This window comes from Carcharhinus amblyrhynchos, chromosome 2 (genome assembly GCF_965287045.1).
Source record: "Carcharhinus amblyrhynchos chromosome 2, sCarAmb.v2.hapA, whole genome shotgun sequence".
NCBI lineage: Eukaryota > Metazoa > Chordata > Chondrichthyes > Carcharhiniformes > Carcharhinidae > Carcharhinus > Carcharhinus amblyrhynchos.
This window is the reverse complement of record NC_137325.1, coordinates 103,818,562-103,834,895: the sequence shown is the minus strand read 5'-3', so window position 1 is coordinate 103,834,895 and position 16,334 is coordinate 103,818,562. Positions and strand designations below refer to the sequence as shown.

General features: G+C 40.4%; 1 protein-coding gene across 5 annotated transcripts in view; it reads left to right on the top strand.

The window, feature by feature from the left end:
* The window catches only part of cdk14 (cyclin dependent kinase 14), a 524,692-nt gene that overhangs the window by 179,981 nt on the left and 328,377 nt on the right, over positions 1 to 16,334 (top strand). For all 5 annotated transcript variants that reach the window (XM_080210276.1, XM_080210285.1, XM_080210303.1 and 2 more), the window contains one exon: positions 1,484 to 1,578. In XM_080210276.1, coding sequence (XP_080066402.1) covers positions 1,484 to 1,578 — 95 coding nt within the window. The remainder of the gene's footprint in view (positions 1 to 1,483; positions 1,579 to 16,334) is intronic.

Sequence of the window (16,334 nt, the reverse complement as noted above, 5' to 3'; positions counted from 1 at the left end):
GCTGCCTAGTTTGATGCCATGTTGTCTGTCTGGTTTTATTCCTTGTTGACTTTGTGTAGCAGTTTGATACAGCCAAATACCCAGCTTGGCATTTAAGAGTGAACCACCTGGCTGTGGGTCTGGAGTTACGTGTAGGCCAGACCAGGTAAGGATGGCAAATTTCCTTCCCTGAAGGACATTAGTGAAGCAGATAAGATTTTATTGACAATAGTGCCATGGCCACCATTAGTGAGTCTAGCTTTTACTATATCCCCAAAGTAAAAATCCTTCAACAGGGTCTGGGTTTTGTTTTAAATCTAAAGATTTAAAAAAAATCCAACTCATTGTTTTACCTGATTATCCAATGTTGATGCTTTTTTTAATAAATGTCCTGTAATTTCTCCAGTCTGAAATCTGTTGCTCAAACGCCAGTTGTTTGGAAATATTTTCATCAGGCCTAAGTATTCCCTCAACATCATTGGCATCATAGTATAGTACATTGTGGAGAGGAAACATGGAAGATATTGTTTCTAAAAGTTAAACAATTTTTATTATTGATTTACAATGTTTTATCATTTTATGTATTGAGTAAATATATATTTAATACTGTTGTTTTCTAGTTCTCTCACTTTGGCTTGACAATGTAATATCATTGTGTAATAACGAAAGCTCCAAAATCCAGAAATGACTTGTCCCAAGAATTGCAGAGATTGCACTGTATATTCTATGCCATGTGTTAGTTTGCAGTTCAGTGGGAATGCTCAATGCTCCCTTTACAATTATATTAAGACCATAAGATACAGGAACAGGAGTAGAGCCATTCAGCCCTTCGAGCCTGCTCTGCCATTTAATGAGATCATGCTGATCTAACACTCACTCAGTGCACTATCCTGCCTTATCTCTGTAACCCTTAATTCCCCAACTGATTAAAACTCTGCCTTGAAAATGTTCAAAGACTCAACCTCCACAGGAATTGTTGTTTGCTGCCCATTATTTTTGAATGTGTGGTCTCTTGAAAGGTTCTTGTGTGGCATATTGAAGAGAAATATTCTATCCAAAACGAATTCAAGTTGAATCCAATTCATTGTCCCCATGAGAGGGCAAACAAGGTCAAGCTAACAAGATGAGGCACTGCACCCCATCTTGGGCCTGATCAAACGAGACCCAAGCTGGCACGATGAGGACATGCTTTATTTACATAGAATAAAGCCTCTCAATTTTTTTAAAAAAAAGTAAAACTTGGAAATGGCTAATACTGATGGGAACTGGATTTCCATTTTAAAATGACCAGATGAGTACCAGTCGTTTCCCACTGGTTTGTCCTTCTGGGCACGGTATTTTTCATGTTTTTGCATGGCCATGTACCCGTACAGCCTAGTGGAAATATTGGTCGTATTATTTCTAAGTGAATTGCTGGCATCTAAGGCTTTTGGCTAGTGACCAGTTCGCTCTGCCAAGTCTAACTGTATTGCTTGTTAAAAATTTCCTTTTCATTTCTTTGCAGCTTCCTTGTTGAAAGGGCTGAAACATGCTAACATTGTTCTGCTCCATGACATCATTCATACTAAGGAAACCCTGACTCTCGTGTTTGAATATGTGGTAAGTGCTTTCCACCTCCATTTAAGAGCAGCTGGCTACTGATGTAATGGTTTGGATTAAAATTACAATGTAATTGCATTTCTGATTGGTTTTTATCCACAAGGTAATCAGTCTCCGTCACGATCTAAGGATGTTTTCCTTGCATCTACTCACATTATAAGTGTAGACTGCATAAGTCTGGTTGGCAGGGCCTCCCATAGGGCTGACAGCTGTGCAATTTAAAAAAAAATATTATCTGCTGCTGGTAGACTGATGGGTCAGTAAGCACAAACTGCTCTTCTACTGAATTAGACCCATAAATGGTTTTTCTTTCAGTTGTATGCTTAAATAATCAGAAATTACCCTTGCATTTAAAACAAATGCGCCTCTGCAGTGGTAATTCTGAGACATGTATACAGAGTGCAGACTTAATTCAGAACAGCTATACACACAACCCAATTATATGGGTTAAGCACATGGTATATGAGAAGTCAAGCTGTATTGTTAAATCCAGCGCCATGGTTAGACAGCTTTTTAACATTAATTCATGGAATGTCGCTAGCAAGTTCATCATTTTATTGCCCTCGAGATGCTCAAAAAGTTGAGTAAAATATTGAGCAGTTTGTGTTTTGTGTAATACGAGTTGCACAGAAATCATTAGAAACCCGAAACATTTCTTACTGCTCTTCAACTGTTAAGCGTGGAATATCCTTTTGTTGTTTCTCTTTGAAACTATCAGTGGAAATGTAGGTCAAATATTGTGGAAAGGTACATTTACTAACACAGGCCTTTCTGTAATTAGTGACGACCCTCTGGGCACAGTCGTTCCCCCTTACTATCCAGATGTTATTGTAAATTAACTCTTCACCTGGTTGTGGTGGGTGTGACACATTATTGGCAGATATTACTTTTTTATTTTGCTCGGACAAAATTAAACAAGGAACCAGCACGGGAATAGGATAAATTACAAGGGGTTAAGTTAGCAATGATAGCAATTTGTCACCCATTGTGATGCCCGTAGATAAGTTTTAATCTGTAGCTCCATTGCAGCATTTCATCTGTTGAGAGCTGGTACAAAAATGAGGCTAAATATCGCATGATTTTCTGAGCATTTACTTAACGGCAGCAACTTCCATTTTCATAACAACTTTAACTTAGTAAAATCTCTCACACATTGAATGGATGGAAAGTTATGAATGTTTTTCCTGAATTCTTGACATGTAACCCCTGTCTAAAAAGCTCCAAAAAGCCTATAACGATGAAGTTATGGGTGTTCTCCCAAAGTGTTTTCACTACTCCCAAATTTACAACTGCAAATAAGGCCAATGGTCTTGGCTCTGCCTCAGTAAAGAAAGTTGCTTCCCTGGGAACATAATTGTGCAAACTATAATGCAAACATTTTCTGCCTTCATTTGACAAAAGATAAATGGCAGGAAAGTGATTGCAAAGAGCAATAAAAATGTGTTGGGAAAACTGAGCGGGTTTGGCAGTATCTTTGGAGAGAGAAACAGGGTTAACGTTTTGGGCCAAATATGACTCCACTTCAGAAGAGTTAGTCTCTCCACAAATGCTGCCAGACCTGCTGAGTTTTTCCAGTGTGTTGTTATCATTTACAGATTTCTATTATGCACACTATTGAAAACTGTTTCTAAAGCTTTCCTTTTTCCTTTGTGTATTGGATAGTGTAGCAGGAGACAACTATCCCAATAAACAGGTCTCTCTCAACTATGACCCTGGTTGTTTCTGTCGGCACAGAAGTTTTGACAGTATTTTAATTTGGTTACAATGGGAAAGACCTGGACTTTCCATTTCCCCAACATTGCCTCAGTGGGTAAATTCCAGAAGAAGAATGCAGCTGTTGAGCAAGAAGCAGTTTATTGTAGAGCTGCTCTCCTTAATGTTTTCTTTAATCAGAGATTTCAACATCTCTGCATTGTTTCAACTTCAGGTGACGGCACTGTCCGAGTTTGTTTCAAAATAACAATGAGATGACATGTACGTAAAGCGTTCCAACTGATGTCTCATGTTGACTCTTTGGATTAATGTAGCCACTGTATAATTATTTTCAGAATAAAATGTGGCTTTTCCTTCAGGCAATACCCTGTCATGTAGCAAATAACAACTGATGCATAATTAACATGAAAAAGTGGCTGACCTCTTTCATTTGATATGAAACATGATTTATTACATTGTTACCTTTTCTGTTCATTTCAGTAATGCTGGTTCAGTATGGTTGCATTTATTTTGGAGCCCAGAGTGAAATCTGATGTAGTTTATTTAAACCTGATTATAAATGGATGCTGATGTGTGAAGCTGACATTGTTGTGACGAATAAAAACTTCAGTGCCTTTAACATGGTAAGCCACCCTGAGATACTTCACAGTGGCATTATCAAACAACATTTGACTCTGAGCCACAAACGCAGATGATGAGAAGGTGGGGTGGATTTGGAGAAAAGAAAGTAGAGGTGGAGAGGTTAACGGAAGCAATTGGCTTTCTCAGTTCTGGTCTGTGAAACAGACTGATTCACCTGGATGGATTTCTGGTAAATCAGGCACTCTGTGTCTTTGTTTGTAGTTTCTAATCTGATTTCCATAATACTCATCATCCTTCTCCCTCAAGATCCATTGCTTTTATACATGGCATGAACGTATGTGGAACAACAGGAAATTGAGTGTGAGAGTCTTATTTCCATCAAAAATTCTGACAGAGCCGACACGTTCTGAAGTGGTGTGGGACAGTAGCTCAGCAGTGCTAAGTAGATATTTTGCAACAAAGCTTTTACCTGTTCCTGCGCCCCTCTTGATCTTTCCATTTGCTTGTGGGTATCAAGTGAACTAGTTATGTGGACGAATCCATCTGTAAATTTCTTGAATCATTTATTTGCAAACTGTGGGCCATTGTCTGAAATGACAAGATCTGGAATGCCATGTGTGGAAAACATTTCAGTTGGAGTGCTACTGAGGTCAGATGATGAAGACATTTAACCTTGAGTTGCCTGGAAGAATGGTGAACTATGAGAAATGTCTTGCCTTTGAGCCAAGAAAGGTCCATCCCATGGTCTGGGTGGGAATGAAGATATTATCAATGGTTCCTTTTCGCCCTTGGTGATGGATTTCTCAGGTAATGCGGCTAAAATTATTTCAACTAGTGATTTTTGAGAACCTAGGCCACCAAACTGAATTTTGCTTTCTAGCATGAATCTTTAATTCCTCGGCACCATTGGTATATTCTCTGAAGGATCTCAAGTCAGAGCACTCTTGGAATGACCAACCTCTCGTGATAAATTAGTAAGTTGTCCACTATGGTTGAGATGTTAGTGTTGCTCAAGCTATTGTTTCAGTTTGGGATTAATTTTTTTGGAATATATTCAGGTTACCCACCTTTGGTTTTCTCTAATTTTAAGATATTCTTCATCTTTTTGTACTTGTCAAATTTCATTTATCCTCTTGAGTTGTTGCTAATAAAAATGTTGTAGTGATTGAGGTATGTAACTCTACATCCTCAATGAAATTTATGTCCTTTTTGGGCTTTGCAACAGGAATTCAGGATATGTTGTTTGTCCTTTTGCCTTGGCAGTTTTCAACGACTAAGATAAGTATCCAAGGCTGTTTTTTTTTCTGTAAGTCACTGCTGTCTTTGTTTATGCTCTACCCGACTGTTTGCCATCTGCAAAACCTCCTATAGCATAGAGTAAGGTTCTGACTTGTTTCCTGCTAGACTTCTCCTAGTCCCAAAGCTATTCTGTACCTGATTGTCAGTGCAGTCACCTCTCTGCTTGACCCAGGCCTTCTATGGGGTCAAAAGATTCTGGCAAACGTAGGATTTTCTCCATGGTTTCCCTTTAGTGCAACCTTTTCTGGAATTCCACTGAATATTTTCCCACACAATCCTTGTCCTTGTTGAGATCCCAGTTGATGATACAACTGGATGGAAATAACCCAGAATGGAACCTTGGCTCAAAAGACCATAACTTTATTTTAGAAAATGTGGAGCAACAGAGTCACATACTGCTAATTAGTCTCAACAACAAAGAAAAACATTTATTCAACATGACAGTTTGATTATGATACAATACCACTTCACTCCCTCTTTAACTTTGTGTAGATTTGTGAAGCTAAAGGTCAACATGGGTTACAGAGTGTATCTTGGGCTATAATGCTCTCGGTGACACACAATTCTTTTAAGCGCACAGGCTGGCTGTGGTAAGTTGCTCTACTCCGAACACAAATGAATGTGTGAAATTTTCCTTGAAATCTCCCCAGATGATTCTTGTAGTATGAACCAGTCTATTTCACTGCACTCCGGCTTGCGCACAAATGATTTCAAATTCTGCTTTCAAAATCACAGTGCCAAATCTTTGTTTAAACGATGCATTCTCTCGACTGCTTACATTTGCGTTCAAGTTTTACACCTTCCTCGTTAGGATTTCTTTTGTCTGAAAAGCTTTTATACAAACGGAGATGCAGCCCATAATATTGACAATTATTTCAAATAATGTCTCCCCAGTTGTAGTAAACCTACTCCCTGCCCTCGCTCTCTCTCTCCGCCGCCGCCCCCCACCCCCCCCAAACCTGAAATTCATTTCAGATATCTTTCTGGCATCTCAGCTCTGCCTGTCTTTACTGAACGGTTCCCTTTTCTAGTATCTTTATTGTTACTTCTTGGAAATGGATCTTCACTTCTTTACTTTCCTTAACTTTAGTTCTTTGCCCTTGTTTTCATAACCGTTACTCCATGGTATGGTTTTGATCTAGCAAAGTTGGGAGACAAATCCCCTCTCCAGCGTTCGAAACATACTACCAAAAAAATTCAGCCAAAACGCAGCCTTTTCCATTTTAAAGGACCCCCCAGATGTGAAGCAATGACCTTGTGCTTCTGCCAAGCTTTTCTTTACCTTTTACCCTAAGTACAATAGAAGCACAGTTTGAATTGAAACCAAACCACCCCCACACACCTTTGTCCAGCACTAAAGTAACTATAGTATCTCTACAGTGCAGAAGGGGGCCGTTCAGCTCATCAAGTCTGCAATGACAACATCCCACCCAGAGCCTCCCCTACAATCCCACAGATTTACCCTCTTAATGCCCCTGACACTAAGAGGCAATTTAGCATGGCCAATCAATCTAACCTGTGGACTGTGGGAGGAAATTGGAGCTCCTGGAAGGAACCTACGCACACACAGGGAGAATGTGCAAACTCCACACGGTCATCCGAGGCCGAAATTGAACCCAGGCCCCTGGTGCTGTGAGACAGCAGTGCTAACCACTGTGCCACCATGCCAGTTTGCCCTTCCTTGAACGGGAACACTAAATTAGAGCCATTTAAAAATATACCTTGGTTCTAATTCTCTGGCCTCCCAGCCATGTCTGTCTTGGCATTCTAGTCCTGTCACTGTCAATGCAATTTTTCATTGATTCCACCCCATGGGAACACTTGGCAGGGGTGCTGTCAGTGAGACTGGAAGATCCCACTTCTGTCAATGGCTGGAGAAATCCAAACATTATTTCTAATATTTACCACTACAAATAAAAATTCCTTAAAACTAGCTTTGTTCTCCTGACGTCCTACAATCATTTCTTTCACTGCATTTTGCAGTTGTACTATGCTTTTCGCCGGTTGCTTCTTTCATTGTTTTCTGCTGATGCCATATGGTATCATCACTGTGGGTCTTAGATGTGGCTGTTCAGAGTTTACATTTACAGATATTGTTGGAGGCGAGGCTTTTGCTAAACTTTACTTTTTGTTTAATGTGATGCTAACTATGCACAATGCAGAATGAACATGGGACTCTACGTAAAGCTATCTCTCCATGCTCTTATCTAAACTTGCGTCACTGATATTGCCTATGTATTTACGTATGTAACATTAACCCTTTATACTACAGGTTAAATTCATCATAGTCACAGATGACCGTAGGTAACTCTCCCCTTTAAGGGGAGAGCTGACTGGTGGTGATTTAACGGAGGGTCACCACACCTCAGGCAAGAGGCAAAGTTGAGAAGGCATGGCCTTTATGAATAAGCTGTCGGTAGGGGAATTGATCCCATGCTGTGGGTGTCACAAAACAGTTGTCCAGCCAACTGAGCTAAAACAACACTCCATACCATGCATAGAGAATATAACATACTTAATCTACAGTGTGATTGGAAGATCAACGTGAGATTATATAGAACATCAAGGTATGAATAGTCTGTTTTAGCCTCCAACAGTCGCTCAGAAAGAGCGAAGGAGACTAGCTAGGAAACAACTTATGGCAAAGACTGAAGGCAATGGTTTGTCAGCCCAGTAAGTACTGGACCTGCTCCTAAATGGTATGTTTTTGCTTGTTAGCTCTGACAATATACAGATTTTGTGCATCTAGTTAATCAAGTATTGTGAATAACAATGCAAATGATCTTGTACTATGAAGTTCTGAGGAAAGTTCATTCAGACTTGAAGCGTTGGTTCTATTCTCGCTCCACAGATGCTATCAGACCCACTGAGTTTCTATAGCATTTTCTGTTTTTGTTATGAAATGATGGCAATGTCCTATGTCATACCTGTGCTGCTTGGTGGTTTGTCTATCTTTACATTTTTGGAAAAACTTGTGTTTAATGTGATTGACATTGGGGGAGTCTTAAGTTAGAAGACCTGGATCTGTTGGTATCAGCAAGTTGAGATTCATTCAAGGAAAATGGATTTGAATTTTTTTGTCACTGAATGTTAAGGGGAGATGGTTCAATCTTTCTCTTAATGGAGATGGATATTGGCTGGCACTTGTGTGGCAAAATTGCTACTTGCCCACTTATCAGCCCAAGTCTCAATATTGTTCAGATCTTGCTGTATTTGGACATGAACTGTTCCAGTATCTGAGGAGTCATGTTTGGTGCTGAACATTATACTATCATTGGCGTGCATCCCTGCTTCTGACTTTGTACATCATTACTTCCAACAATCTTCCTTTGTGCTAGATATGACTCCAACCAGTGGAAAGTTTTCCCCCTTATTCCTATTCACTCCAGTTTGCTAGGGCTCCTTCTGCCACACTCCATCAAATGCTGCCTTAGTATTAAGGGCAGTCGCTCTCCTCTCACCTCAGCTCTTTTGTTCATGTTTGGATCAAGGCTGTAGTGAGGCCAGGAACTGATTGCTGCTGTGGAACCTGTGCACTGGTAAGCAGGTTATTGTTTTGCAAGTGCTGCTTGATGGCACTGTTGATGACCCCTTTGTCACTTTGATGAGTAGACTGATGAGGTAATTGGCTAAATTGGACTTTTCCTGCTTTTTCTGGACAGGACACACGTGGGAATTTTCCACATTGCTGGGTAGATGTAGTGTTGTAACTTGTATGCTACTTGTTCCAGCACTGTTTAAAAATTGAAGAGGAAGCATTGATTGAGCCAGCATAATTTGATGTGCTTATCTAACAACTGGCTCAGATCTTTAAACATCGCTGAAAGATGTCAAAATTGTGTTAAACATAATGGAATGTTTTTGATGGGTTGAGAATGTGTTCTCCTGTCTCTTCACTGGATCATTTGCTATTTTGATTGAATTATTTAAGTTCACATGCTTAGTACCTTAGGACAGCACCATGGCATAGTGGTTAGCACTGCTGCCTCACAGCGCCAGAGACTTGACTTCAATTCTGGCCTCAGGTCACTGTCTGTGTGGAGTTTGTATATTCTCCCCATGTCTGTATGGGTTTCCTGTGGGTGTTCCAGTTTCCTCCCACACTCCAAAGATTTTTGGGTTAGGTTGATTGACCGTACTAAATTGCCCTTTTAATGTCAGGGGGACTAGCAAGACTAGTGGGGTTATGGGGTTAGGGTCTGGGTAGGATTGTGGTTGATGCAGATGTGATGGACTGAAAGCCCCCTTCTGCACTGTAAGAATTCAATGATTGTGATTGTTCATTTTATTGGCCTAAATTGTGATTGGAGAAGGAATGACTTTTACCTTTCACCTTTCATATGGTTGCCCAAAGAATTTTCATGTGCTGGTCAGTGGAAATTTCTGGTTTTCAGGCATCTAATTCAACATGGTTCCCTTTACATGGGATCTCTGGTCTGCAAACAAGTAACGTAGATGGACGATTCTTCAGCCAGTCAGACTGAAGAATGCTCAGATTAAAGAATACTGGCATATATATTGAATTTCATTTAACTTGGATAGAAAGGGAAACAAGAATTGAAGAATGCCCATGGAATTAATTAAAGGAGCGGCATAAAAGAAGAAAACACAAAATGAAAACTTTTAAAAATCTACAGTTTTCATGAGAGTTGTAAGCTATTGTGCAGAAGGTTTGATTAAGGTATTCATTGTCTTAGCTAGTTCTACAGTATGTATTAACCACTAGAAAGTATGTACTCAGGCACAGTAAATGCCCAAGCTGGGAGCTGTCTCCATGCTTGCTTCTACACATGGTTATGTCCAACACTCCACTGACGACTGTGTGGGGATCACTGGGTGGCACTGTACTCAGTCCCATGTCAATCCTTTCTGTGCCAGACCCTTATACTGCACTGAGGGACTCAACATTTGTGAAATTATCTTTTTTTCAGAATGAAAGAGACTGTTCATGGATTATCGTGCTTTGTTTTGTATCATCTGCAGACTTTGAAATTGTGCCCAGTAAATCAAGGTCTAGGGGTCACTGATGTATATCAGGAAGAGCAAGGGTCCCAAAACTAATTCCTGGAAACCTTCTCCCGAGCTGGAAAATATCCATCGACCATCTTGGTCTTTTATCACTCGGTCAATTTTGTGAATATATTGTCATTGTCCCTTTTATTGCATGAGCTATGACTTTGCCCATGGATCTGTTGTGTGGCAGTCTATCAAATGCCTTTTAGAAACCCGTATGCACTACGTCAACAGCATTGCCCTCATCAACCTTCTTTGTTACCTCATCAAAAAAACTCCAAGATAAATAAGGCCTAACTTTTGCATCTTGCTATAGTATGAGAATAGCAATTAGTTATCCTAAATTCACACCATCACTGTGATCTCTGTGCAGATCCCATTAGGAAAAACTGCAACAGCGCAGTCTATTAGAACTTCAGGGTATCATGGGCAGTAACTTGTAGATCTCTGCATTTCACCACATGTGGGCACAGAAGTTGCTGTGATTTATATGCTGTGGTGACAGGTAAAATCCAGACCAGTAACTGAAGAGTTGATCACTTTCTGGATGGCGACAGTTAGCCTTTGATTTTATTTGTCTTTTTGAATACTTGATTGTTGAAATCACTCTTAAAGGGGTGACCAAGCACAGGAAATGGAATGGGTTTCTATTGTTATCCTCCAGCATCAGCTCACTGTCCATTTCAATGCAGGACCTCATTCCACCCATCTCATTCGCATCTGTGCAGAAGAGGGAAAGCTACTCTGACACTGATCCAAACACAGAACGAAAACCCTTTATTCTACACGATAATGATATGTACTCCAATCTCTGCAACCAGTGTACTTTCTATTTCCTTTTTCCACACTTGCTGTCCTTGCGTGGGTTTTGAAAGAAGGCACAGTAACTTCAAATGCAAATCCATCCACTCTCTTTCTTGCCACAGCAATAAGCATTGTGGAAGTTGCCGCATTGAAGCGGAGCAGTGTTGTTTGCAGAGATTGCAAATTTTTAGTCCTAGTTAGTCCTGAATTCTCGACAGTTTAATTCTGTTGATTGACACCCCCAAATGGGTTAATGTGGCTGTCAAAAGTGTTTGTGCTTGGGACCCTTGCAACTGTCAACGTCAATATATTGGTGGGAATAATTGTTTAATGCAACCTTTTGCCTCGCTCGGGTAATATTGCTACTGTTTTTACTGTGTATGCCGCCTTATTTGTTTATAAATTGAATATTGGGAATTTAGATTGGCTACTGGGAGTTTGATTATTATACACTAATCTCCAGGGAACATGGCTTCATTCCAATGCCAAGGAGATGCGATATGCAAAAAGATATTCATTTCAAAGGAAGCTGAAATTGAAATCTAAATAAAAATTGAACTCAAAGTGGAATATTTTTGCATTAACTTGAATTTATGAAGTTTATTCCTTGTCTTCTGTTTTTATAGTTTATTTGCACTAAGTGCTATTCTTGACCAAGAGGGTCTATAGGAGACTTGTTATTGGGCACTTATTATATATTTTATTAGTGATGATGAATTGCATTGTGATTTAAGGTACTCCATAAATTAACCCCTTCTTCATTTCTGTGTATTTTTATTTTAATTTATTTTCCTGCAGCCAGCGTTGGAAAATAATGGGTGTGAAATAATATGCTACCATTCTGTGTCTTGTCCCTTATTAGAAACTAGATTTGGCTTCTATTTTCCATGTCAGTGCCTGGTATGTGGACAGACTGGATAACATAAATTGTGCCCTGCAGAGCTTCATGCTCCATTGAATGCTTCCATTCTAGCTTTTATTTTGTGATTTGAATTTCAGCCAGACAAGTTTTTTTTTGTGTCTGTGACAATGTACTGGTGAAAAGAAGTAGAGCTTTGGTGTGTCTGTGTGTCTGTGTGTCTGTGTGTCTGTGTGTCTGTGTGTCTGTGTGTCTGTGTGTCTGTGTGTCTGTGTGTCGCCAGGGGAGACGGAAGGTGGGTAATGTGCGTGTCTGTGTTTGGGAGGATGTTGATGTGTGTTTGCTTGCGTGTGTGGGCCCATCATTGAGTTTGAGATGCTTCTAAATTATTTTCTATCACTATTATGCATGTACTGGGTAATTTACATTGAGGTATGTTGATTTATGTTGAAATTCTTTCACTTCATTTTTTAAAATATTGACTTCCTTTTAAAAATGGAAGTTTTTGTGAAAAATAAATAGACCTGTCATATGATTGAATAGCAACTGTTCGTCTAGTCTCAACAATGAAGAATGAGCATATTAATGAGGTACTGATTTAACCAGTGCCTATGACATTTTAGGCAAGAATGACTCAGTCCCCTTTCAGGGAAATTTTGAGAGGAAGAATGCAAAGAAAAGGATGTGAATTGAAATTATTATTTTGACCAGCTTCCACAGAAGTTCTCTGTCCAGTGGCCAGCTATTTAAATTGTATGGGATATTTTGGGATATTCATAAGCTTGTGGGGGGGGTGGAGGGAGGTGGGAGGTGAGAGGTGAGGGGGGTGCCCTAACTTGGGATGCAGTCACATTTTCTGGTCGTGAGCTTTATAAAGTATAGCTTCTCGATGCAACTTTTTTTGTTAGTAAGGAAGGAAAGAAAAGTACAACAGTGAGTAGAACTGATGGGGCTTGAATGATACGTGCATTCTAACGGATGAATGAAAAGCTAATACAGAGAAAAAGCTGCAACAGTCTCTATTTTCATTGTGACGTCGCACGCTAACAGCCATGTGATGTAATTGCCAGGAGCCAAATAGCACTTTTTTGGTTTCATTGGAAGTGCTTCCACATTATTGGTTTCTGTGATGGGAATAAAGTTGGAAGGTTCTGTAGCCCATTCGTAGGCTCCAGGCTGTTAATCCATTTGGGACTTCTAAATGGCAGCAGAAGCCAGTTAAACAGAATGATGGGGGCATCTCGGTTTGAAGTAGATTTGTGCAGGAAATTGGGTGGCCACAGGTTTAGATCTGACCCATAATTTCTTCATGGAATAATGACTCTGATGCTATAATGCTACAGGTAAAGGCATTAATTGTTACTTTACAAAAAAAGTGTTTTAGAATTGGGACAGTGAAATAACCTGGAGGCCTTTTGCCAAGACCAAAAGAACAGTTGGAACATATTCTAACCCAAAGTATCCTAATGTGATATTAGCTAACAATTCTGTTGGGATTATTTTTAAATTTTGTTCATTTCCTTTTTTATAATACAACAGCAGGTTTCTCTTTGTTGTAAAAAACCTTCTATTTGCAAACTATTAATTCTGTGTCCCATTTAATTTTTTTGAACTGTTCAATTTAATGTTTATGTGAGCATATTTTTGTTATTATAAAAGTATTTTGAAAAACTCCTGAAATGCGGTGATGTCATTTAAAATCAGCCTGCTCTTCTTCAGTGGAAGGTGAACTTTGACTATTGAATTTGATTCAGCACTTATAGGTGAAAATAGCAGACAGCTCAAGTGCCACCAGCAACTAAGATATACTGACCTCATTCAGCCTCACTGCAAGTTCAAACATCAATTTCAGAGGTCAACAACTGTCGGAGAATACGGATTCTTCCTGTAATTCCAACTATGCTAGCACCATCATGTCCTCTTCAACATAACGTATATTTTTATAGCTATTTGTTTCTCATTGCTCAATCCAAATCCTGGAACACTACTTAATAGCTATGTGGGAGTGTTGTCCCCACATAAACAGCATTTTAAAAGATGCCTCATCACCAATGTCTTGAGGGAAACTCAGGATGGGGGATAAATGTTTGACTTGCCAGTGATGCCCACCCACGACACAAGAATAAATAGTTTAAAAAAGATCCTGCAAGTAGTGGTTCCAATTCTTGAGAATTCTGGTCAGAATTAAAGTATAATGAAACAGATGATCAAGGTCTGGATCTTTCATTCGGGGTGCCAGGGAAATTGACTTCTCGTGGGCCATATCCCAATCTTGCCAGCCCTCCAAGGATCTCCTGAATCTAATCATTTACGTGAATGGTTTCAGCCAAGGGGAGGTGATGGCCTAGTGGTATTATTGCTAGACTATTAACCCAGAAACTCACCTGATCTGTGTTCAAATCCCACCATGGCAGATAATTTTTAATTCTTAAAAAGCTGGCTGGCTAGCATTTATTGCCCATCCGTGGTTGCCTAAGGGCAGTTGAGAGTCAGCCACATTGCTGTGGCTCTGGGGTCGCATGTAGGCCAGACCAAGTAAGGACGACAGATATTCTTCCCTAAAGGACATTAGTGAACCACATGGGTTGTTCTGACAATTGACATCGGTTTCATGGTCATCAGTGGTTTCTTAATTCAGATCTTTTTATTGAATTTAAATTCCACCACCTGCCATGGCGGAATTCAAACCCAGGTCTCCAGAATATTAGCTGAGTTTCTGGATCAGTAATCTAATGATAATACCACGAAGCCATTGCCTCCCCTTTGGTGGAATTTGAATTTAATAAAAAATATTTGGAATCAAGAATCTACTGATGACCATGAAATCATTGTGGGTAAAACCTATCTGGTTCACGAATGTCCTTTTAGGGAAGGAAATATGCTGACCCTTATCTGGCCCATAGCAATTTGGTTGACTTTCAAATGCTCTGAAATGGCCTAGCAAGCCACTCAGTTCAAGGGCAACTAAGGATAGACTAGTCAATGACTGCCAAGTCCCACAAATTAATTTTTTTATACAAGTATTTTGGCTGGATTGGACTCGGAAAGGACTCTGTTAATCCTCATTCCAACGGATGTTTGGGTGGGGATGAGGTAAGATGCATTACAGCAGAGCCTGTGCCTTTTTAGATGGCCACCTTTGACCCTAAAGATGATCAGGAAGAGCTTTGTGAAAGCAGCTGTCTGATCAGACCAGGAATGTTAGGTAGCTCAAAGCTTCAGTGAGTTTCAGGTGCTTTGTATTAGTCATCCCTGAATAAAGGCACACCAATGAGTTAACCATGGAGTACAACAGGGTGTTCTGGAATATCCTGCACTGTGATCGTACAATATATCTTTCCAAGTACAGTGTGATAATTGCCCTGCCATTTACTTAGAAACAGTAAAAAGTCTGACAACACCAGGTTTTAGTCCAACCGATTTATTTGATAATAGACTCACAAGCTTTCGGGGTTAGCCCCTTCGTCAGGTGAATGGAGAGTTCTGGCCTCAGACAGAGCATATAAAGCACAGACAGTTTAGAGATTACTGATTAGAATGCGAATCCTTACACCTAACCTGCTGTTCAAGACCTGAAGTGGCCGACAATGTGAGTGGAAGGAGCACTGATCACAGGTTAAAGAGATGTGTATTGTCTCCAGACAGTACAGTAAGTGAGGTTTTGCAAACCCAGGCAAGTCACGGGGGTTACAGATAGTGCGACATGAATCCAAGATCCCTGTTGAGACCGTCCTCACGTGTGCGGAACTTGGCTATCAGTCCCTGTTCAGCGACTCTGCGCTGTCGTGAAGGCTGCCTTGGAGAATGCTTACCCAAAGGTCAGAGGCGGAATGCCCATGACCATAAGAACATAAGAACATAAGAAATAGGAGCAGGAGTAGGCCAACTAGCCCTTCGAGCCTGCCCTGCCATTCAATAAGATCATGGCTGATCTGTCGTGGCTCAGTTCCACTTTCCCGCCCTCTCTCCATAACCCTTAATCCCCTCTCTTATCAAAAACCCATCAACCCGCGTCTTAAAAATATTTAGCGAGGTAGCCTCCACCACTTCAACGGGCAGAGAATTCCAGAGATTCACCACCCTTTGAGTGAAGAAGTTCCTCCTCAACTCCGTTCTAAACCGCCCCCCCCCCTTTATCTTGAGGCTGTGCCCCCTAGTCCTACTATCCTTTCTGAGTGGGAAGAGTCTCTCCACCTCTATCCTATCCATCCCATTCATCATCATATACGTCTCAATGAGATCTCCCCTCATTCTTCTAAACTCTAACGAGTACAAGCCTAATTTATTCAGCCTCTCCTCATAGCTCAACCCCCTCAACTCCGGCATCATCCTAGTAAACCTCCTCTGCACTCCCTCCAAGGCCAAAATATCCTTGCGTAAGTACGGCGCCCAAAACTGCACACACTACTCCAGCTGCGGCCTCACCAATGCCCTATACAGCCGCAGCAAGACCTCCCTACTTTTATATTCAATCCCCCTCGCGATG